Source organism: Schistocerca nitens, chromosome 3 (assembly GCF_023898315.1).
Source record: "Schistocerca nitens isolate TAMUIC-IGC-003100 chromosome 3, iqSchNite1.1, whole genome shotgun sequence".
Taxonomy (NCBI): Eukaryota; Metazoa; Arthropoda; class Insecta; order Orthoptera; family Acrididae; genus Schistocerca; species Schistocerca nitens.
This window is the reverse complement of record NC_064616.1, coordinates 927,099,464-927,123,540: the sequence shown is the minus strand read 5'-3', so window position 1 is coordinate 927,123,540 and position 24,077 is coordinate 927,099,464. Positions and strand designations below refer to the sequence as shown.

Sequence of the window (24,077 nt, the reverse complement as noted above, 5' to 3'; positions counted from 1 at the left end):
AGCATGTTCTCCAGACATGAACCGTATCGAACATGCCTGGGATAGATTGAAAAGGGCTGTTTATAGACGATGTGACCCACCAACTACTCTGAGGGATCTACCCCGAATCGCCGTTGAGGAGTGGTACAGTCTGGACCAACAGTGCCTTGATGAACTTGTGGATAGTATGCCACGACGAATACAGGCATGCATCAATGCAAGAGGACGTGCTACTGGGTATTAGAGGTACCGGTGTGTACAGCAATCTGGACCACCACATCTGAAGGTCTCGCTGTATGGTGTTACAAGATGCAATGTGTGGTTTTCATGAGTAATCAAAAGGGCGGAAATAATGTTTATTTTGATCTCCGTTCCAACTTTCTGACCGAGGTTACACAAAACGTTTTTTGATATGTGTATCATAAATTTCTTTCAATGGAAACTATCAAAAATAATCAAATCTAGCAATTCTTATACGTGAGATGATGTTGAGAGAGAGGGAAGAAAAAGGAGAAAGATCAGATGTTGCTATCTTGATACAGGTGTCGAAGTAAGTGCGTGGAGATTACAAGTTACTTCAAAGGAATTCGTTAATTTGTTCTTCAAATAAGTTCCGAGACTGCTTTTAATATAGATTAACTATGTTACTCACCCTCTCCGCTTTCTGCGAGGCCTGAGCGAGCTCTTGTTCCATGACAGCCAAGTCGCACTTCAAGATCTCCACAGACTGAGATGCCTCGTCCAGCTTGGCTAGACCCGTATCCATTCTTCTCGCGCCTTCACCTAGCTCCCATTGCTTCTGTTTATAAATGTTCTTATATCCTCCAATGAAGTTGAGATATGACTTTGGAGTGACATGTGTTGCACGGCGAAATCTGTATCAGAAAATGTCCGAGTATTTAAACAGATTATGATTAATAAAAGCGTTGAAGTACAAATTCCTTAAGTAAGCGAGAAAATTAGTATAAAATACAAATGTAACGTCTTACGTAACATACATTTATGATGCGACCATAATAGTACCTGAAAAATCTACTTCTTCCCTTAATTCGATTTATGAGGAAAGGTACTCTGCTCAGTTTCACAGGTCTCAAGCTTAAATCTTGGCTGTTGTGTGGTAGCTACTGCAGTATACAAGAAAAACTTTAAGTTAATGTAGACTGTGAAAAAAATGAGTTTAAAAGCAGTTAAGTGGAAGGTAAAATATTTTAGTCAGTACTTTGGATAAACCGAGAGTAGGAGGTAGATGTAGACATATACGCAAGAATTACTGAATGCATTGGTTGTTCTTCTCTAGAAATGTTTGTAGGAAAACATTGAACTTCGGAAAGCTACAAACAGATTTTAAATCGAAGTACTTATGAGTGTGACTTCCCGCATATTTTATGAACAAATATACCTCACTGTTTTAACTTCCTCAATTTTAAATGTGAGGGCTGATCCAAAAAGACTGAGACTGATTATTTAACAGATGTTTAATACGCCATTTCAATATTTACATGATCTTTTTCAAAGTACTCTCCTCCTAGTTGAAGGCACTTTCTGTAGCGCCCCTATCAGTCGAACGCACGGTGCAGGCCATTCTTTGTCGGGTCTTTGGGAATTGCCTCACTTTTCTTGAGCACTGCTGCAGACTTCTCAGATCGAATGTCTTGAAGCTGAACAGCGGTCTTTATGTTTTGGCTAATTGGTGTAGTTTTAACCTTGTTATCTGCAATATTTATTTATGTGAGGACGTGTATACCTCTGGACATTTTAATGGCTTTCCTTAAAATTCTACAGCATTTTTGGTAGAGTGCGGGTAACTTCAGTTCTTGCATTATTCCTACCCGTATATAAATTTCCATCTTTCCCTTACATGAGATTTCAGTTCCCTTACTTATCCATGCCTTGCTTCTTTTTTAATAGATTTTATGGATAACACTTTAGGAAAACTACTTTCAAATATTGATACAAATTTGCTGGAGCATAGACTACATTTGGCATTAACATATCTTGCTATATATATCCCATCCTATACCACCATTTTAGCTTTGCCTTAAAACATTGAACGCCTTTCTCAGTAACAGGCCTCACTGCTTTGTAATAACACCCTCAAAGCTGTTAGGCGCTACATTGTTTATTTCCGTTAACCGAGAATCAAGATCAGATAATGCATTAACAATCTGATACACATTAGTTGTTTCACCCTCAACAAACCCTATAAAAATGTTATCATCGTGGTCCTGCTTTCTTACTGCATACGAGTTGGAAAATTCACTACTGAAATCAGATTGAAACAATCAAATAATGATTCCAGTTCTTTTTTTTCTGTCTGCATCTTTTAAGAAACGAACATCGAAATTTCAATAAATTACTGTTTCTTCTTGTCTGACAGGTAAGTCAAAAATGCATATCAATTTCTCATAAACAGCTCATAATTTTATAGAGCGGATCTGTAAACTGTTATAGTTTCCAGAGACATAGTCTGCAGTAACAGCTCACAAGCACATGCCTCTAGATTCTGATCTACACAAAAACTTTTGGTTTCAATATTTCTGACTTTGTGTCCAACTCTTACATATGTTACAACTCCTCCTCTTTCCATGCTGACTCTATACGAAAATGATGCTGGTCGGTAATTCCTGATATTTAACTTCTCCATCTGTCCGGTTACATGGAGTCCAGAGAGGCACAGATCAGCTATCAGTTCAGAATTTTCCAGATCTTCTAAACATACGAGAATCTCAACTGTCTAGTTTATCAGCACATACTATTCTGAGGAAAGAAACAAATTTTATTTTTCTGGAAACTGTTATGTATATTATGTCTCTAATCTGTTCTAACTTCTTTCAAAAATGTCTGTCTATACCCAACTATAACCTAAAAAATATGCCCCTCTAACTCCAGTAATCACAGGGATTTTGTCTTGTGTGCTTGTGGCCCCTCTACATTTTTTAAAGACGCCCAGCTGATCTATCCTTCCTCCTCCTATTCTGGAGCTGGGCATGGTTTCTGTATTCCCATCTCCCAGCTGAAACCACAGGTACAGCACACATATAAGACTTTGATTCAGTCGAAAGCAACCAACTTAGTTCTCTGTTTACACCGCTGACAACTGTATTAAGCCAGTGCTGGTCACATCACTGCAAAACCTCCACAAACCCTACAAGAGTGCGTGCTGTTGCTGCACCTATTTGCTCCAGATCACGTTCAATAGTATACTCTAAATTTTTAGCCAGGCTGATTCCTACTTCTCCTACTGTAAGTAGCTGTCGTCTTCATCAAAATCTCTGTGTGAGGCCCCTACATCATCTGGTTGAGTTTGGCTCTCGGTTTCACGATGAATGTGACCTGGTATTTTACACTTAGATTTTCCTGCAGCATTTCGCCTAAACCTCTCTCGTTATATGGAAGGAGCTTGTTACTGAGCTCCTCAAACTATTAACTTCAGCTGCTTTTGCTCTTCTTGTAACTGATAGTCTTGAAAACAAACGAATGAACCACCTGACATAATTTGCACATTTCATCTCAGCAATATACACTCCTGGAAATTGAAATAAGAACACCGTGAATTCATTGTCCCAGGAAGGGGAAACTTTATTGACACATTCCTGGGGTCAGATACATCACATGATCACACTGACAGAACCACAGGCACATAGACACAGGCAACAGAGCATGCACAATGTCGGCACTAGTACAGTGTATATCCACCTTTCGCAGCAATGCAGGCTGCTATTCTCCCATGGAGACGATTGTAGAGATGCTGGATGTAGTCCTGTGGAACGGCTTGCCATGCCATTTCCACCTGGCGCCTCAGTTGGACCAGCGTTCGTGCTGGACGTGCAGACCGCGTGAGACGACGCTTTATCCAGTCCCAAACATGCTCAATGGGGGACAGATCCGGAGATCTTGCTGGCCATGGTAGTTGACTTACACCTTCTAGAGCACGTTGGGTGGCACGGGATACATGCGGACGTGCATTGTCCTTTTGGAACAGCAAGTTCCCTTGCCGGTCTAGGAATGGTAGAACGATGGGTTCGATGACGGTTTGGATGTACCGTGCACTATTCAGTGTCCCCTCGACGATCACCAGTGGTGTACGGCCAGTGTAGGAGATCGCTCCCCACACCATGATGCCGGGTGTTGGCCCTGTGTGCCTCGGTCGTATGCAGTCCTGATTGTGGCGCTCACCTGCACGGCGCCAAACACGCATACGACCATCATTGGCACCAAGGCAGAAGCGACTCTCATCGCTGAAGACGACACGTCTCCATTCGTCCCTCCATTCACGCCTGTCGCGACACCACTGGAGGCGGGCTGCACGATGTTGGGGCGTGAGCGGAAGACGGCCTAACGGTGTGCGGGACCGTAGCCCAGCTTCATGGAGACGGTTGCGAATGGTCCTCGCCGATACCCCAGGAGCAACAGTGTCCCTAATTTGCTGGGAAGTGGCGGTGCGGTCCCCTACGGCACTGCGTAGGATCCTACGGTCTTGGCGTGCATCCGTGCGTCGCTGCGGTCCGGTCCCAGGTCGACGGGCACGTGCACCTTCCGCCGACCACTGGCGACAACATCGATGTACTGTGGAGACCTCACGCCCCACGTGTTGAGCAATTCGGCGGTACGTCCACCCGGCCTCCCGCATGCCCACTATACGCCCTCGCTCAAAGTCCGTCAACTGCACATACGGTTCACGTCCACGCTGTCGCGGCATGCTACCAGTGTTAAAGACTGCGATGGAGCTCCGTATGACACGGCAAACTGGCTGACACTGACGGCGGCGGTGCACAAATGCTGCGCAGCTAGCGCCATTCGACGGCCAACACCGCGGTTCCTGGTGTGTCCGCTGTGCCGTGCGTGTGATCATTGCTTGTACAGCCCTCTCGCAGTGTCCAGAGAAAGTATGGCGGGTCTGACACACCGGTGTCAATGTGTCTTTTTTCCATTTCCAGGAGTGTATTACGGAATAATTTTCTTTCACTTAGAAAGAAAGTATTGATTGCGCAAAAGCGAGCAGTAACAATTATACGTATTGTTCACACACCGGGGTCATCTCTTCAAAGAAAGGCATTTTAACTGCGCCATCACAATACATATATTTGCTAATTAAAATTTTGATACATAATCAATCACAATGTAAGTGATCTTTGTTACACAGTGTTGAAGCCATCAGTGGTTCAGAAAGGAGTTCAGTATGCAGCTACAAAAATGTTTTCATTGGCCCTTATTTAAATCTCGTAGCCTGTAAAACAACCTAGTTATTAAGTGTAATTGAATGAATAGGACTAAAAAATGATATTATTAAAAAGGAAAACACTTTCTAATGTTCTGCAAAACTATATTTATTTAGCCATAAACCGGATTTTGGCTTCTCAGGCTATCTTCAGGTGACAACTGAATGTCACTAACACAGATAAACATGATGTGCGACCTACACAGATATTATCTTTACAGAATAAACAAAAATGACAAATTGTTTACATACAAAAATATTACAATAATTACATTAACTAACAAAGGGGTAAACAAAGTGTGTACGTCGAGATACATTCAACAAGTGATGAGGAAGAAGACGTATTTACAGTTTGAACCTAGTATTTGTTACGAAAAGTTAATTTAACAAAAGTGAAAATTGAAATTGAGTCTGATAATTTAATACTAGATGGGCGTTCTGTGTCATATGTTTGTTGATTTCCAGTATTTCCAATAGCGCCATCTTTCCGCTTTTCCTGCCAAAGTGTAAAAACCTCTCATTCTACCCCGTATGAATGGCTTTCTGCTATAAGATGATCAGCAAAGTCCGAATATTTCTTCCTAAATTGCCAGCTTCTCTCACGTTCACGTAGTCTAGAAAGAAAGTATTGATTGCTCAAAAGCGAGCAGTAACAATTATACATATTGTTCACACGCGGGGGTCATCTCTTCTCTAACAGACTGAGCAATATATACCTTTTCACACTGCTTGCAAATGATTTTCTATAAACAGCATTTTGTGCCAAGGGTGGCATTTGTATTTACTTTTGAATGAAATTTTGGTATGTTATTGGTATTATGAAATGCAGATTTGTAGTTGCGAGACTTTTAACTTTCTTGCAAGACTGTATGAAATGTTTTCAGCGTATGGAATTTTGCTCGAGGCTTTGTAACTGTTGAATGACTGCTGTTGGCCATCGTGCAGAAGTAGTGGAGTAATTTTATTCACTTTGTTTTTTCGTAGAATATTGTAAATAAAGGTAGAGTTATAGCCATCACTAGAAGCGATTTGTTTAAAGGTTTGTAGTTCGTGCTGAAAGGCTGATTTGGATAATGTAACAGATATGAGGCGATGTATTATTGAATGAAACGCTGCATATTCAAAAAGATTTCGGGCTTGCAGCCGGTCGTCGTTAGCTTCCATCCACGATATTTCGACTGGACAACTGCCAGCCATCCTCAGGTGAGCCATCAAAGACTGACAAAGATCACTCTTCTGTCTAACTAACACATCCAAGAAAGGGAGGCAACCAGTTTTCTCTAATTCCATGGTAAACCGAATGTTCTCATGAATGCAGTTTAGGTGATCCAAAAACTCCATTAATTTCTATTCTCCATGAGGCCACACTACGAAAGTGTCATCCACGTACCTCCAAAAAACAACAGGTTTGAGGGCTGCTGATTCAAGTGCTGAGAGTGATGGCTCTCTGGGGCATTCAGTTTATCGAAAGCCCACACATACTGATTTGTATTTAAATTCGTCCAGCTGCTATCACCCGTCGCAAGCAATGAGTGTGCTTAAAACACTTGTACACAGAGCTCATGTAGTGTCAGACGCAGATAGTTTGCCTGAAGAGCTTGCCCACCTGAAGAGGGTTTTCAAAGAGATTGGTTATGCTACCCGGCAAATTAGCAAGGCCCTTGCAATTAAGCCAAAGAAACAGGGAGTGGAGAAAGAAGAGAGCACGTCTACTAAATCTTTAGCTGTTCTTGCCTTTGTTGGGAACATTTCCTTCAAAATTGCAAGAATCCTCCAGGGTTTCGAAGTGAAAGTGATTTTCCGTCCACCATCGAAGATTTCCGACCTACTGGGATCAGTGAAAGACGATCTGGATTGCGGAAGGCGGGAATTTATAAAATACCTGGTCAGTGTGGCATGTCATATATAGGACAAACATTGTGAACAGCAGAAGAGCGTTGCACTGAACATCAACACTGTACTTGCCTTTTGTAACCTAGCAAGTCTGCAATTGCTGAGCATTGCATTTCCACTGGACACTCAATGGAGTATGACAAGACAACAATTTTGGCCACAGCAACATCATTTTGGGACTCCGTCATAAAAGAATCAGTGGAAATTCGCATGACAGACAATCTTATGAACCGTGACAATGGCTACCAGCTAGATAATGCGTGGAACCCTGTCATCTCTAAGATCTGCTCCAGACGAAGACGTCAGAGTACTCCGATGGCCGTGGCAATTGACAGTGCCGAAGACAGCTGAGTTGTGCCGTTCTACCAGCGAGGGCCCTGCTGGCGGGCGGTGTGGTTCGTCTGCCAATATTATTTTGACGCATGCGCGGAATACTCGCTGCACGCTATATATTGCGGAACGGACGGCGTCTTCGTCAGTCTTCAATGGCTCACCTGAGGATGGATGGCAGTTGTCCAGTCGAAATATCGTGGATGGAAGCTAACGACGACCGGCTGCAAGCCCAAAATCACTTTGAATATTTAGTTCGCCGGCAAAATTTTAAATTTCACATGAAACGGTGCATGTTATTAAGGTCCAAGAAATTTACAGAAATGCCTTCCAGATCAATTGTAAACTGATTTTATCCAATGTTGTGAGTTTAAATGTCGTAGTAATGTATATAACTCTCTAGCAGTATTGGTCCAGGAAACACAGCATACATCAACATATCTGAACCAGTACTCAATTTTACAATTCAGTGGAGTAGGATATTTTGGTAGGTTCTAGCTCAGTTCTAGCTCACTACCTCACTCATACTTAGTGCACTAGCTTACTAAAACTTAAATAGAACCTGCCAAAACATCCTATTACAATCCACTCTTATGGTCTAACTCACTTAAAAATTAATAATAATGAATATTTTTTATATCATGTTCAGCAATTTTCAAAAATAATAATTTTTTCAGAGGAAAGGTGAATGTAAGAAAATAAAATTTAATATTTTGTTATTAAAGGTGAACATAAGAAAATTTAATATTGTTTTATAAAAGGTGAATGTATGAAAATAAATAAAAGACATTATAGTGACTGTAATAAATCTATCTATTCTTTACCTAAAATTTTAGCAGCCACAAGATTTTTATGGTCTGTTGTTTTTATATGTTTTTCGAGATAAGACTTATGTACAGCTTTACCACATTCCATATATAACTTTAATTTTCTGATGTCTCGATGCACATTCTTCACAAATCTAACGAAATCCATCTTTTTGATACTTTTTTTATAAAAATCATTAACATTCTATTTCTCTAGACAGTCACCACACCGCTTTAGCAGCTTGGTATTCTCCATTTAAAGATTATAAAATTTAATAGGAAAATTAAAAAGTCATTCTTAAAACTGCAAAACAACCACCACATTGTCCTTTTTGGACTACTCTGACCCTCACTGATTATTTTTACGATTTGTTTGAAATGTAACAGATATGAAGTATGGTAGATCAAATTCCAATGAGTTATAGTAATTTGTGATACTTATTTCAAATTTTTTTAACCACTCAATCCTACAACTTCTACAGTTTGTGGTTCATAGGACCATATTGGAATTTTTGGACTTTTCAGAATATTTTCTCATTGTTATAACTCGTAATTTAGTTCATATTTAACAACTGGTACAAGAATTTCCATCGATTCTATTACAGTTTCTCCTTCCTAGGAAGTGTATTTTTAATTTCAATTCCAGCATCATTATAATCAGGCCATCTGAGAATTGCATCTGCAGAACTAAAAGACCTAGTAAAAATTACTGTTAAATCTCCTTCCCACATAATTTGTTTATAAACTTTAAAAATCCACCAAGCATTGATAATGGATAAAATGCTTCATTTTTCTTACTCTTTATTTTTCCATTATTAAAACTTCCAAGCTTATTTATCAGTAACAGATGAAGTCAAATATAACATAGCTTTTGATGAAATAAGAGGATGTTCGATTCTAGATAAACTATTATTTACTTTCTGCTTGGTCACAAAATGAAGCAGTTTTGCTGCATAATTATCAATTAATTTTTTATTGGATTTTCCATAAAATGTGGATAATCTGATTCTGATCCATCTGGATTAGCTACAACAACTCTAAAGTTCATGGATACTTGTGTGTGATTTGGGTAAAGCTATCCATCTCCAGTATTTATTTTAATTTCTGTATCCTTGTTGGATGCATTTAGATTATTGTTTGTTTTCTCATTCACAGGGAATGAGTAAAACTGATAACTTTCGATTTTGTTCATGATTTATTAAAGACAAAAGACATAATGCATTTTTAAAATTACTGTTACATAAGTACCATTAAAGTTAAGCAGATTTTCACTTTCATCAGTCATAGTAATTTAAAAATTTAAATAGGATAAAAAATAGGAATATCTACAGGATACTATGTGGTTCATAAATTATTGGTCTTCCAAAATCAGCATTTGATTTAAATGGAAAGGTGAATTTTTCTTACTCTTTATTTTTCCATTATTAAAACTTCCAAGCTTATTTATCAGTAACAGATGAAGTCAAATATAACATAGCTTTTGATGAAATAAGAGGATGTTCGATTCTAGATAAACTATTATTTACTTTCTGCTTGGTCACAAAATCAAGCAGTTTTGCTGCATAATTATCAATTAATTTTTTATTGGATTTTCCATTAAATTGCCATTCTCTATGAGAATGATCAGTATGTTTAAAAAATTCCACAATTCATTCAAATGGAATAATTTTAGGAACAATATTTAACAACAGTTTTTTATTAGTTTCAATAATTTGATTGTTAAATCCTAGTATACTACCAACACTATCTTTTATATCCATGTATAATTTTACATCACTTTTAGTAACTACCCTATTTAAAATGTCATCTTCTTTAATATGAATATTTGGATTTTTTGAATGTATAAATTTTTCTACGTTTTTAAACTATTTTGAAGAACAGGAATTTTTATTGTTTATCCATCGACATTAGGTTTATTATTTTTCGATGTAATATTTGGAGTTAAAAAATTTGAATAAAAATCTACTAATTAAACACTTTTATAAGTTTCTTTTATTGGAACAGTTAATCTTTTTTTTTAAGAATAGTTGATTAATCACTTGACTGAAATAATGTACCAACAATTAAAAATTTTTATTAAGCAAATGAAACTTCGTCAAGACTTCTGTCACACAGATTGGGAACCAAGAACAAGAATTCCAGAAAAGAAGTCAAAAAATAAACATGGTCAACTTTCACCAAATTATATTCAGTGTGCAATTATAAGACCAAGAGGCTGTGAAAAAACAACATTATTGATCGACAGTAATATTTTCCACCTGGATGGTTAAATTGGAATAAAATTAAAAATTTGTATGTTTATTCAAAAAGTTTAGTTCTGCCAAAATATCAACAATTTATAAAAAGATGTTAAAAATTGAAGACAAGCACTATGAAAAAATTACTACTTTTATTGAAAATAATGAAGCAATAATTCCATTTGATCAATGTCTACATAAGACATTTTTTATTTAGCTCAAACTTATTCACAAATACCAAAACAATTAGTCAATTTCAGTCATATTTATCATGAGTTCATTGGTGGTGATTTAAAGTTTGGTGATTTTAAAGAAATGTGTGGTAAATGCTGGAATGATCACTTTCGATTTCATCTCATGCACATGACTAGGAAGCGGAATGAACGTAATTTCAGAAATAAAATACAGAATTTCACAACAACATAAACAAAACATAAACATTAGACATTAAAAAAGTATAATTAATGTATTCATCTTTAATAAATGTTTACAAAATACGATGCAGATACCGTTAAAAATGCTAAACGAAATAGAAAGAATGCTGCAGAAGTAAAAGAAAATTCAAGCTTTGGGAAAAACAACCACAAACAGAATACGGAAAATATAAAAAAAATCAACCAGTTATTAATGCTATTGAACAAGTGAAACAAGGAATCGTAGGATTAGGTGATAATGTTTTGAAAGCTACTGAAGAAATAGAGAAGTTGAAAAGCAAATGGTTACTTATTCTCATTATCAGCTAAAAGAATTTAATGATATACCACCAATTAAACAACATGAAAGTCCACAACATGAGTATACTTAAAGTGAATCATAAATACAAGATTTGTTAACAAAGTATGGACAAGAGAGCAAAAAGGATAAAAATGTGAAAAAATAAATGTAAGTGAAAGTATGTTAGATTATATTAATCACAGTGAAGGTAAAGTTTTTGGATTAAGACCTGTTGGCGCATTTAAATTTGTTGAAAATTACCAGTAAAATTTGATGGAGATAAATTAACTATTGGCAATATGAGATACGATGGTACAGATGAATTAATGAATCTGTTAACTAAAAAACATATAATGATGTAAGATATGAATACATTATTTACAAGTTTTGATTTATAAAATTATGCAGATGTATTATACAATTCAGGATCATTATATTCTGATAATAATTCAAATAAAATAAAATCAAATAGAGGTAATAAATACAAATATTTGATAAAGGACATTGTTGATGACTTTTTCCAGCGCTGAGGCAAAAAAATTTAGACTATTCATTGTAAAAATTTGGTGAAGGGTTAGTAAAAAAATACAGAAAAACCAGTAGACTATATTTGTATTAATGATGTCCATCAGTAGGTTAACAGTTATTCATGATGAAGAATTATCTGGAAATAAAAATTATTGCAATGTAAAAGTTGGAATAATGCAAATTTTAATAAACAAATTTAGTGTTTTTAAGATTAATAATCAAAAAGGAATTCCATATTTGTTTAGATTTTTGAATAATTTGCAACATACATTTTGGAAAAGTGAAAAATATGGAAAAGGATTAGTAAATAGAGTTTTAAATAATTTACCAATGCCAGAAAGGCTTCTACTATGATATTCATAATGAGGGTCATTTACTAAATTAGGAGAAAGATTAGCACGTGGTAATCCACTGAACAATAAATTACATGAAGATTGATCATAAAGATCAAAAAAAACTTCAATTAGCTCCAAAACAAAGAGTGCATGCATATGATGCCTCATTAGGAGAAAAATTAGCAGTGACTGTAGTTAGAGGAATTATGTATGGAAAACGAAACTCAGGAAAAGGTATCGATATGGAAGGAAATGACTGTGGATTGTAAAAATATTAATTCAATTTTTAATCTATATAGGTGAATAGTTTTTCAATTGATGATACTTTGCTAGTAAGTGGCAATACTAAATAAATATCAATTAAAATTAAATAAATTACGAACAATTACATATCATTGAACCATTTTAACTGATGCACAAAAAAGGTATATTGAGAAAAGAAACTGGCGAAAATTTACTTATTACATTGGGTATTCCTGTTGTGAAAAAGATTATTGAATATCTAACAAAAAAGAAAGAAGAAAAAGGACTAACAAAACATGAAGGTGGATTTCTTGCATTACTATTAGCTGCATTACCATATCTAGCAACTATTAGTACACTTGTTGGTGGTAGTGCAGTAATTGCAAATGCAGGAATAAACAAGAAAAAAGCTGATGCAGAATTGGAAGAACAGAGACGATATCATGAAGTAATGGAAAAGAAAGCTGACACTGGACACAAAAAAGCAAAAAAAAAATCGAACAAATAATCAAAAAAGTATAATAATTCATTATATAATTTTGACACAGAAGAATTAGTTAAACAATTAAAAATTCAGTATTTTTGTGGCATTTTTATAATTGATGAATTAGATAATGAACCAAAACATTTAGAATGTGGAATTATTAATTTAGATACATCTGATGATCCTGGCACTCATTGATTTGTTTTTATAAGAATAATAAAAAATTATTTGATTCATTTGGTGGAAATATTCCAAAAGAATTGATTCAATATCTTGGTTCAAGTGAGGTATACTATAATGGACAATGAATTCAGAATTTTGATGAAGTAATATGAGGACATTTGTGTCTATTTGTTTTGAAACTATCATGCATGAATTATAAATGTAATGATATTCTGAGTTTAATAAATGGACATTTTTGGAAATCACATGCAGCCTAAAGGTCAAGCAATTAACGGAAAAATCATAAAAAATGAAATAGATGCAAAAATAGAAAGTTTATTTAAACAATTCCATAAAGTGTTACATGTTATCTTTAAACTGACTAAGGGATATATTGACTTTAAAGGTAGAAGAATTGCGAATATAAATGATCCAGTTAACAGTTATGATTCTGTTACTGAAGTATATTTAGAAAAAAAATATGTTACAAAGCCTCAATACACAAGTACAATAACACAGTTGAATGATTATGTCAATAAAACTAATCTAACTAATTACTTTACAAAAAAGGAAATAGAAAAAGCTTTTGCAGATTATTTATCAAAACCTTATTTAACTCCATTTTTAAACGATTTAAGTAATTGTGAAGAAAAAGTACATGATGAACAAATTATTGAATATACATTTATGACTGGAGGCAAACAAAAAATACACAATTTTGAGTTTAGGTTTATGTTCGAAATATAAATAAAGCAAGTAGATTTTGATATTTTATTAAGTGTTTATGAAAATAATTATGAAATAACTCCCACTCTACAGGCAATAATAGTAAGTAAATCAAGTTTCGTAACTATAAGATTAAAAGATCCTGTTAAAGCTGTTCCAGTTGATGTAAAGTTAATTATATTGGGAGAAATAATTTAAATCATATTAAATTTTTATTCTACATAAATGGAAAATCATGTCTACTGTTTGAAGTGTAAAAAACTTACTGAAACACATAATTCACATAGAATAACAACTTAAAATGGAAGAAAAAGAATTGAAGGTCTTAGTACAGTATGTAAAACTAGAGTAAATTAATTAAAAAAATTTGTAGGCAAAGGAGTAAATACCTGTGAAGACATTATTAATGAACTACATAAATGCATGAGAAAAAATTTTAAAAAGAAATATAATTTCTTTTGGATGGGATAATTTATGCCAAGCTAATTAAGTTGAAATGGACTCTGGAAAATTAAAAAAAATTTCAAAAATAAATAAAGGATATAAATATATGTTGACTGTCATAGACAATTTTTCAGAATTTGCTTGGGCAATTCCAGTTAAAGATAAAACAGGTAGAAACGTAGTTGATGGTTTGAAAAAATATCTATTGTTAGAAAACCAAGACATTTACAGACAGACAATGGAAGAGAAGTTTATAATAAAGATTTTCAAGAGTTGATGAAAAAATATGACAATAATCATTATTTAGCTTTTACAGAACTAAAAACATCTGTTGTCGAAATATTCAACAGAAGACCTAAAGAAAAATGTGGAAAAATTTTCTCATAAAGAAATTGTAAATGAGTTGAACTAGTTTCGAAATTAGTTGACGAATATAGTAATAGAAACAGTCAAGTATAATAATGGCTACAATAGATGTACATAAAGAATCTGAAAAATCTTTCTGAAAACTTTATACCTAACAAATGTGTTAGACCCTAATGCTAGTTGCAGACTAAAGTCTGCTTTAGCTGATGATTAATTTAAAAACGGAAATATAGTTAGAATCAGTAAATTTAAAGGACTTTTTGAAAAGAGTTATACAGCAAATTAGTCAACAGAATTTTTTTCAAATTGATGATGCTATTCTTTCAAATCCAATCATATATAAATTGAAGGTTTTAAATGGTGAAGAAGTAAAAGAAAATTTTTATGAGAATGAATTACAGAAAAGAAAATATCCTGTTTTATATCTAGGTGAAAAGGTTTTGAGAAAGATAGGAAATGAAGTTTATGTTAAATTGTCAGGACTTGATATTCACATAACAGTTGGCTAAAGAAAGATAAAATTATTTAAAAATATTAAATAAAAATTTCATACATAAATATACCAAATAGTACGAATGAGAAAATTATCTCTTACATTCTCTTATTATTTTATTCTGATTAAGACGAAATCGCTAAATTCATAAATTAATTAAATGATGAAAATGTGAATTATTTGAACAGTCTCAATGGATAAGAAATTTGTAATTTTTATGAATACTTTAAAAAGCATTTTATTGTGTTAAGTATAATTTTAAAATATTTGCTATCTATTCCTATATCTTTATCTCTCCATTAATTTTATACCTCTTTGATTCCAGAAGTTCTTCGAATGTTTCTTCAATCACATAATTTTTGTCTGTTAATGGATATTCTTCAAAGATTTCTTAAATGACTGAAGCCAGTTTTTCTTTAGGTAAATTATCTAGCACAATACTTCTTACTTTATGCATTTTGTTTCCAATCTGCAACTGTATGATAATTTCAAGTTGAATAACAACTAGATCGAATTCTATCGATTCCTTATTTTGAATAATTGAATAAATTGTTTCTCTGTTCGAATTAGTTAGATCCACTATTTGTTAGTATCTTCACAAGATAAATTAATATAATCTTTTAAATCATCAACAATAATTTGAGACATTCCGTTTTCTTTATTATCTTTATCTACACCTAGACCTTATTCAACTATGTTTTCAACTAGTTTGGAATTATGAGATAATTGAGTGTATATAAAAATAGTTTGTCATCATCTAAACGACTACTATTATAAGTCGAAAAATGATGTAACAAGTGTAATTTTGATTGAACTTAACCAACTTTAAAATACTTTTTTCTAGAATAATGTTTAGCAGTTGCAATATACATTATTTTTTCTTTTTTCATTTCGAGAATATTATTTACTACATGTTTTAAATGGAAACATTCTCTCTCTTTCTTCTACTTCTTTTCTTTTACTTCTAATTTACTTTCAAATTCGACTGCAAGATTGAATGATTTTATAGTCTTTCGTATAGTTAAGATAATCAATTAATATATCCTCAATTGTTCCATAATAGTCTTTAATTTTCCCAGCTACTTTAGTTCTTCAACTCATTATAAGTTCCTTAAAATTTTTAACAGATAGTAAAATCCAGGTTCGTTTACATCAATTATTTGGTATTATATTTTTGATTTTATTTTGAATATATTCATATTCCGAAGCAAGAGGATAATTATGTTTTATTTCAATATAGTCTAATTTATGTGTTTAAAGATTCAATAAAATTCTTTTTTAATTGTTTTAATTTTTCAGGGACTGGCATCATGGCCTCTGATATTCCAAGTTTAATAAAAGATAATATATCATTAGTTATTAAAATATTTCCTTGATTAAACAATGTAAACCAAATATCCTTAAACCAAGAGCCTAATATTAATTGATAATTATTCTGTTGAATAAATTCAAATAGTGAGAGCTGTATAAGAGTACCTGGTCGCAGCCCTATGACTGCTTCAACTCTCGTTGGAACTGGTGGCATTTATTAAACAAAATTTTTATTAGATTTTTATTTTTTAATAAAATTACTGTATTTCTAATTCTTATATCAAATATCATAATATTTTAGCACTGAGTATTTAATGCTATGTTCTGTAGGTTGCCAGATATGTTACACCCCGAAAATATGTTTTAATTTTCCAGGGAGTGGAATGCTACTCGCTGAAATTGAATAATGAATAAAGTTTAAAATATGATTTGAAATGGAGACATGGTTTTCTTCAAATAATGGATTAATTTTTTGAATCATTTTTTTTACAAAACCAATAACAATTATTTCTAATAAATGGTGAGCCTAAATAGCCTGAAAGTCAATGAACATAAAGTTAGAGGAAAAGAACTGGGAATTAAAGTTTTTTATAAAATGAGAAACATGAACTTATTGAGTTCATTAATAATCAAGAAATCAGTAACAACAATAGCAGTGATGTGAAAAATGATTCTTTAAAGGAATTAAAAGTTAAAGTGTAAGACCTTCTCAATGTACATTAATGATATTTCTTCAGTGATTCACTCCTGCAACTACCATCTATATGCCGACGACATCCAACTGTACATAAGTGCAAGCCCCCAGGAACATTGCTGACACAGTAGCGCGTATGAATGCAGATCTTTGCTCTGTTTCTCGATGGGCCCAGAACCTAGGTCTGAAACTAAACCTGAAGAAATCCCAGGTCATACTTTTATCTCACCCAAAGTTAATCAGCCAGTACTTTCGCGATACAGTCCCTCAAATACTCCTCAGTGGTACCCAACTACCATACCAAAAAACAGTAAAAGACCATGGAATAATCTTGGACGAACACCTAAACTGGGAAGAACAAACAGTCACAGCTTGCTGTAAATCCCTCTCCTCCCTACATGCAATCCAAAATTTAGAAAAATATTTCCAAGCCATGTTAAACAAATATTAGTCCAAACACTAGTCTTGCCTAATCTTTACTACTGTGATGTAATTCAACATGGCACAAATAGTGAAAATTCGAGATGCCTCGAGCTAGTGACGAATGCTTGCGTTAGATATGTGTGCAATATACGGTTGTATGATCATATCAGTCCTTCATACTCCCAGCTAGGTTGGATACACGCACATAAATCACGCGATCTCCACACGATGTGCTTACTTCATCGATTTCTTAGCTACTGGTGCCCCCAATACTTACCTTCTCACATTAAACACCTATCATCATTCCACAAGCGCAATACCGGATCGGATACGTCTAGCATCTTGGCTGTACCTTTACATAACACAAAATCTTTCTCCATGTCATTCTCCATCTCAGCCATACAACTATGGAACGCACTCCCCTGTGATCTGCGTCTTATCCAGAACCACTCAACATTCACGAGGGAACTCAAAAAATACATATTAGGGACGGTATGGCCACCATTGTTGTGCCTCTCTCATCTCTTTCTTTCTCCTCTGCATCATAGCTTCGAATTTTACAATTCTATTTCTCTTCCTCTAACCTAGCTGCCTCTTCTATATCTCTTTCATCCCATTCTATCATCTTATGTCTCTGCTCGATGAGAATAACTCACAAGCTGCAAGAACATAACGAGAAAATTCCCAACTAGTAATAGGACTGACATTCATAAAAGAAAAATATTTTTACTTTCATATACATAGTCATTACTATTATTATTATTATTATTTCTTTACTTTCTCAGACTTTTTTTAAGTCTGGTTAAGAATAGAGTGACGCGGACCTTTATCAAGCGTCACTTCCTTTTTGCTGTACGGTACATGTTATATTGCATTTAGGAACTTTCGGGTAATTGAACATGTATCAATAATTACGGATTTCTGTAATTGTATATATATGTTTGGATGTAGCTGTATTGCATTGATGTATTGGTGGATATTGTGTGGTATGACTCCTGTAGTTGATAGTATAATTGGTATGATGTCAACTTTATCCTGATGCCACATGTCTTTGACTTCCTCAGCCAGTTGGATGTATTTTTCAATTTTTTCTCCTGTTTTCTTTTGTATATTTGTTGTATTGGGTATGGATATTTCGATTAGTTGTGTTAATTTCTTCTTTTTATTGGTGAGTATGATGTCAGGTTTGTTATGTGGCGTTGTTTTATCTGTTATAATGGTTCTGTTCCAGTATAATTTGTATTCATCATTCTCCAGTACATTTTGTGGTGCATACTTGTATGTAGGAACGTGTTGTTTTATAAGTTTATGTTGTAAGGCAAGCTGTTGATGTATTATTTTTGCGACATTGTCATGTCTTCTGGGGTATTCTGTATTTGCTAGTATTGTACATCCGCTTGTGATGTGATCTACTGTTTCTATTTGTTGTTTACAAAGTCTGCATTTATCTGTTGTGGTATTGGGATCTTTAATAATATGCTTGCTGAAATACCTGGTGTTTATTGTTTGATCCTGTATTGCAATCATGAATCCTTCTGTCTCACTGTATATATTGCCTTTTCTTAGCCGTGTGTTGGATGCGTCTTGATCGATGTGTGGCTGTGTTAGATGATATGGGTGCTTGCCATGAAGTGTTTTCTTTTTCCAATTTGCTTTCTTCGTATCTGTTGATGTTATGTGATCTAAAGGGTTGTAGAAGTGGTTATGAAATTGCAGCGGTGTAGCCAATGTATTTATATGAGTGATTGCCTTGTGTATTTTGCTAGTTTCTGCTCGTTCTAGAAAGAATTTTCTTAAATTGTCTACCTGTCCATAATGTAGGTTTTTTATGTCGATAAATCCCCTTCCTCCTTCCTTTCTGCTTAATGTGAATCTTTCTGTTGCTGAATGTATGTGATGTATTCTATATTTGTGGCATTGTGAGTGTGTAAGTGTATTGAGTGCTTCTAGGTCTGTGTTACTCCATTTCACTACTCCAAATGAGTATTATTATTATTATTATTATTATTATTATTATTATTATTATTGATTGTTCTAATTTTTTTGCTTGTTATAATTAATATTGTACTGCTGTTATAATCTATTTTTTTCTTTAACATTAATACTGTATAACACGTTATATGTCCTCAATGTTCTGTACAAACTGAAACTCGTTCAATCTGAGTATGCCCGGTTAGGTGTAAGAGAGGGCCTGAAGGCCCTAATCTTGCGAGGTAAAATAAATGCATAAATAAATAAAAATAGATGAATAAATAAATAAATGCATTGATTAATTGTAAATTAGAAATTTCAGAATTTAAGGAATTATACAAAATGTATTCAATAACAATTGAAACATATAGATATAAAATTGTTGAGTATATTAAAAACAGTGATTCATATAGTGAAATTGCATCGAAATGTATATACAGAACATTATGAATTATCTGTAGTTGTTATCAGAGAATTTCAAGATAAATTAGATGGGACCACATGTTAACACTAGGACAAAATTTATCTGAAGATTTTATTAGAGAAGTTCAAGTTAAATTGATTTGGATCTTTTGTCAAGATATAAAATATTACCTGAAAATTTTATAAGTGAATTCCCAGATAAATTAAATTGGACAATAGTATAACACCTTAATTTAAACACTAATTTCATGAGAATATTTCAGTATTTATCAGATTGGATAGCTAGATAAGACAAAGCAAAATTATCTGTGGATTTAATAAGAGAATTTAAGATAAAATTTATTGGGATATAATTTCAAATGTCAACCTAACTAAAAGCTTCATAAGAGAATTTCAAGAGAAATTAAACTGGAGTATTATATCAAGTAAAGAATACTAATCTGAAAATTTATAGGGGAATTTCCGGATAAGGTAGATTAGAAATTATATCAAAAAGAAATTTATCTGAAAATTCTGTGCGAGAATTTCAAGATAAATTAATCTGGGATATTATATCAAGTAAACCAAATCTATCTGAAAATTTCATAAGAGAATTCCAAGATGAATTAAATTTGAATTGGAGAAATATATTTGTATTTCAAATATTATCTGAAGATTTTATGAGGAAGTTACAAGATAAATTAAACTGGGAACTTATTTCTCATAGCTGAAAATTATCTGACGATTTTATGAGATAAATTAAATTGGAAAGAAAGATCAGGTGAATAAAAATTATCTGAAGATTTTATAATGGAATTTAAAGATAAAGTTAATTGGGCAATAATTTTATAATATCAAAGACTATGTGAATCCTTTATACAAAAAAGATTATGGTTACTCCATATGCTTAAGTAATGAAACTCATCAATTTGTAAAAACAAGTTGTAATCATATTTATCATAAAGAATGTATAGATGAATGGTTAAAAGGACAAATTAAATGACCAATGTGTGGAAGAGTTATTAAAACATTTAAAGGAAAGTAAAGTGTATTACAAATGTTTTTTTTATAATATTTTAGCTGTATATAAATGAAGATAGTTGTGTTATTGTTGGTTTTGAAAACTATAGTTTCAATAGTGTCAGATGATTAGAATGAATCAATTAAATTTTTGTATGAATTTGGTTACTTTGATATCCAGATAGATGAAAGGGAACTTACTCAAGTGAATGATGATTTATTAAGAGAATCAATAATGTTATTTCAGCTAACACACAACTTGAAAAACTGGTAACATGAAGAAACTTAAAATTTTATGAACAGACCTAGATGTGGTGAAAAAATTTTTCGGTAGTTATAAAACTAGTATATATAAATGGAATAAGCAAAATATAAAATGGAATTTTAAAGGGGCAAAAGAAAATGTTAGAAGTAACAGAGACAGTATTTGCTTTCTGGAAAAGTGTATTAATATTAAGTTAGCTTCTGATATTAATAATTCTGATAGTTTAATTATAAGTAAAAGGCGAGCACATACTCATGAAAAAGCTTGTCATCGATGTTCAAAGGAACTAGATCGAAAAGGAAATGTGTTAGGTCATGCATTTTTTTCAAGTATCAATAATGATCCTGTAGAAATACATGTCGATATAGATGGGAATTACTATATGGAAATTGATAAAATACATCAAACTATCAAAGAAATTTATTTGCAATTGTAGTTCACAGAATTGGTCACTAATTGGGTTTATATCATTCAGATGTTTATGTATCAAGAATATATCCATTATATAATGGTTCTTATTTAGATCCATTTAAATATGGTTTTGATGGTGTTAAAAGTTTCTATAATAAAAAAATATAAACACAAACTACTATTCCAAAATCTACACCAATTGTACTAAAAATTAATTTAAATGAATATGTTAAAGCACTATGTGAAATACGTAAATTTGATTGCTTACTAATTATGAATGGAGTTCTATATATTTTTTATCAGAAGTGGCTGTAGGTAGGTGATGACATGAATTCACAGTTAATAACGAACCCAGATAAAATTTTTACCTCAGGATTTACAAAAAATAGATGGAATATATGAAAGACCAGTTGGTGAAGATGTATTATTTGTTGACAATATGATATATATATGACAAATTTACAAACGTTACAGTTAATTCCAGGACATCGAAAACTAATACTTAGAATGGGGTTATGTAAAAACTTTTTATTAAATGGTGTAGTTAACACTTATTCAGGTAGAACGTTTTTATTCTTTAATTCACTTTTCTATGTGGGATTAGATTAATGTAATTTTATATGTAAATCATGAGTAGGTATAACTGCCAGGGTTACCTACAACAATAAATTGTGCAACCAGATACATTGATGTATTTTTGTATTTTTTCAATGGCAATACTTTTTCTGAAATTAATGAATTTACAGAAAGAGTAGTTAGAGATGGTACAGTTGATTTCTCTTTATTTGGTATTAAATGTACAACACTACTGTACAAGGTAATAAATGTATTAAAAGGTACAATCGAAAAATTAGATAATTTTACTTTTTCACAAATCTAATAAACTTTTTCTATATAAATCGAGTAGATCAAATCCAAACTTTGTAAATATTGTAAAGTCAACTGATAATTTTACTTCACAGAAATATACAAAAGATAGATATAGAATGATGTGTAGACCATACATAAATGTATATCATGTAAAAAATTATAATGATAATATAATTCATTGTGTATGTGGTAAAATATTTCTAAATACTAATATCAATAATATTTACAACATATTCTCAGTGATGAACATTCGAAAATATTATTGTCGATGGAATATGAAGAAAAACAAGAAACTGATGCAGTGGCAAAGAAATGTAAAGCTTTTCAAGAGTTAAAAAGTTTAGACTGTTTTTACAAAAATCCTTCTCATAAAGATAACCATAATAGTATATGTAAAAAAATGTGCTGTAGAAAATGTGAAAAATAAGAAAGTTAATCACCTTGCACTTAATTTTAGTATCTATTAAATAAGATTTCTCACTTATCAGTTTTGAAAAATTTATTTTTACAAATCTAATGAATTTTATTTCCTGTAAGTAGAAAGACCAAATGGAGTGGTTCACTGTCATTCAACCTCATGATTATTCTAAAAGGAATAATTTAAGAGGATTTAGTGAATTAAATAAAGCTGATCTAATTAGATTTATTAAAAGACATCAGATCACAGAAGGAGAAAGACTTTGGAAAGAATTACCTTATGACAAAATTAAAAATGATCATGTTTTTGAAACTAAAGAAGATAAAGTTTTGAAAAAAATATTTCCATTCTCTACCAATGTGTATGTGAGACAAATAACTAGAACTAATAATGAAGATAAAGCACTGAAAAATAATTCCATTTTCTACTGATGTGTTTGCAAAATAAAAAACCTAGAACTAATAAAGAAATGTTATTACCTTTTTAAACTTATTTAATCGAGGAACCAAGAGACAGAAGAACAGTTAAAGATTATCTAGTTGATACTGCTTTTGAAACCAGATTAAAACTAGAAATTTTAAAAATGAAACTGGTAGTGTATAAAACTGTAAAATATAATCTAATAATACATCATGTATTGAAAATAAATTTATGAATTTTTGTGAGGACCAAATGTAGACAAGCAGAAATATTATGGAATTTCATTTCCATACAGAAAACTATAGGATCACAAAGGAAAGAGAGATAATTGAATATTTAAGATTGGTAAACAAAATATTTCATCAAAAACGGTTGATTTTGAAGCACGTGGATCAGGAAGGAAATTAAATAGAATCATTCATTTACAATTAGGAATTAACAGATATGTTTCATTGAGAGGGTCATCTAACATCAAATTTCCAGATAAAATAAAAATAAAAAAGCATGTATTAATGTTAATAATAATTATCAAAAATGTTTTCTGTGGGCTATGAAATATGCTTTATATCCTGTAGACAAAAATTCAGAAAGAGTTACAAAATATAAAAATGTTGGTCTTAATCTTGATCAGAAACTTGATAATTTTGAGTTTCCTATAGTTGTTGATCATATTCCAAAATTTGGAAATAAAATTAATCGATCTATCAAGGTTTATTCATGAAAACTGTCAAGTGTATCAGTTAAAAATAACAAAATGTAGGAAAGAGAAACTTATAAATCTCCTTAATTTTAAGAAAGAAAATAATTCACAATAATGTTATATAAAAAATTATATGGGCTTGTTTCGAGTCAAATTAACAAATATGAAGAATTAAAATTTATTTTGACATGTGTTAACTTCATTTCACTAGTAA

General features: G+C 32.5%; 1 protein-coding gene across 1 annotated transcript in view; it reads right to left on the bottom strand.

Annotated features, from left to right (window-relative positions):
• Positions 1-24,077, bottom strand: part of LOC126249493 (dynein axonemal heavy chain 5) — an 856,962-nt gene that overhangs the window by 226,620 nt on the left and 606,265 nt on the right. Inside the window, 1 exon segment of the mRNA XM_049951144.1 lies at positions 632-854. Within this exon segment, the coding sequence (XP_049807101.1) occupies positions 632-854 (223 nt within the window).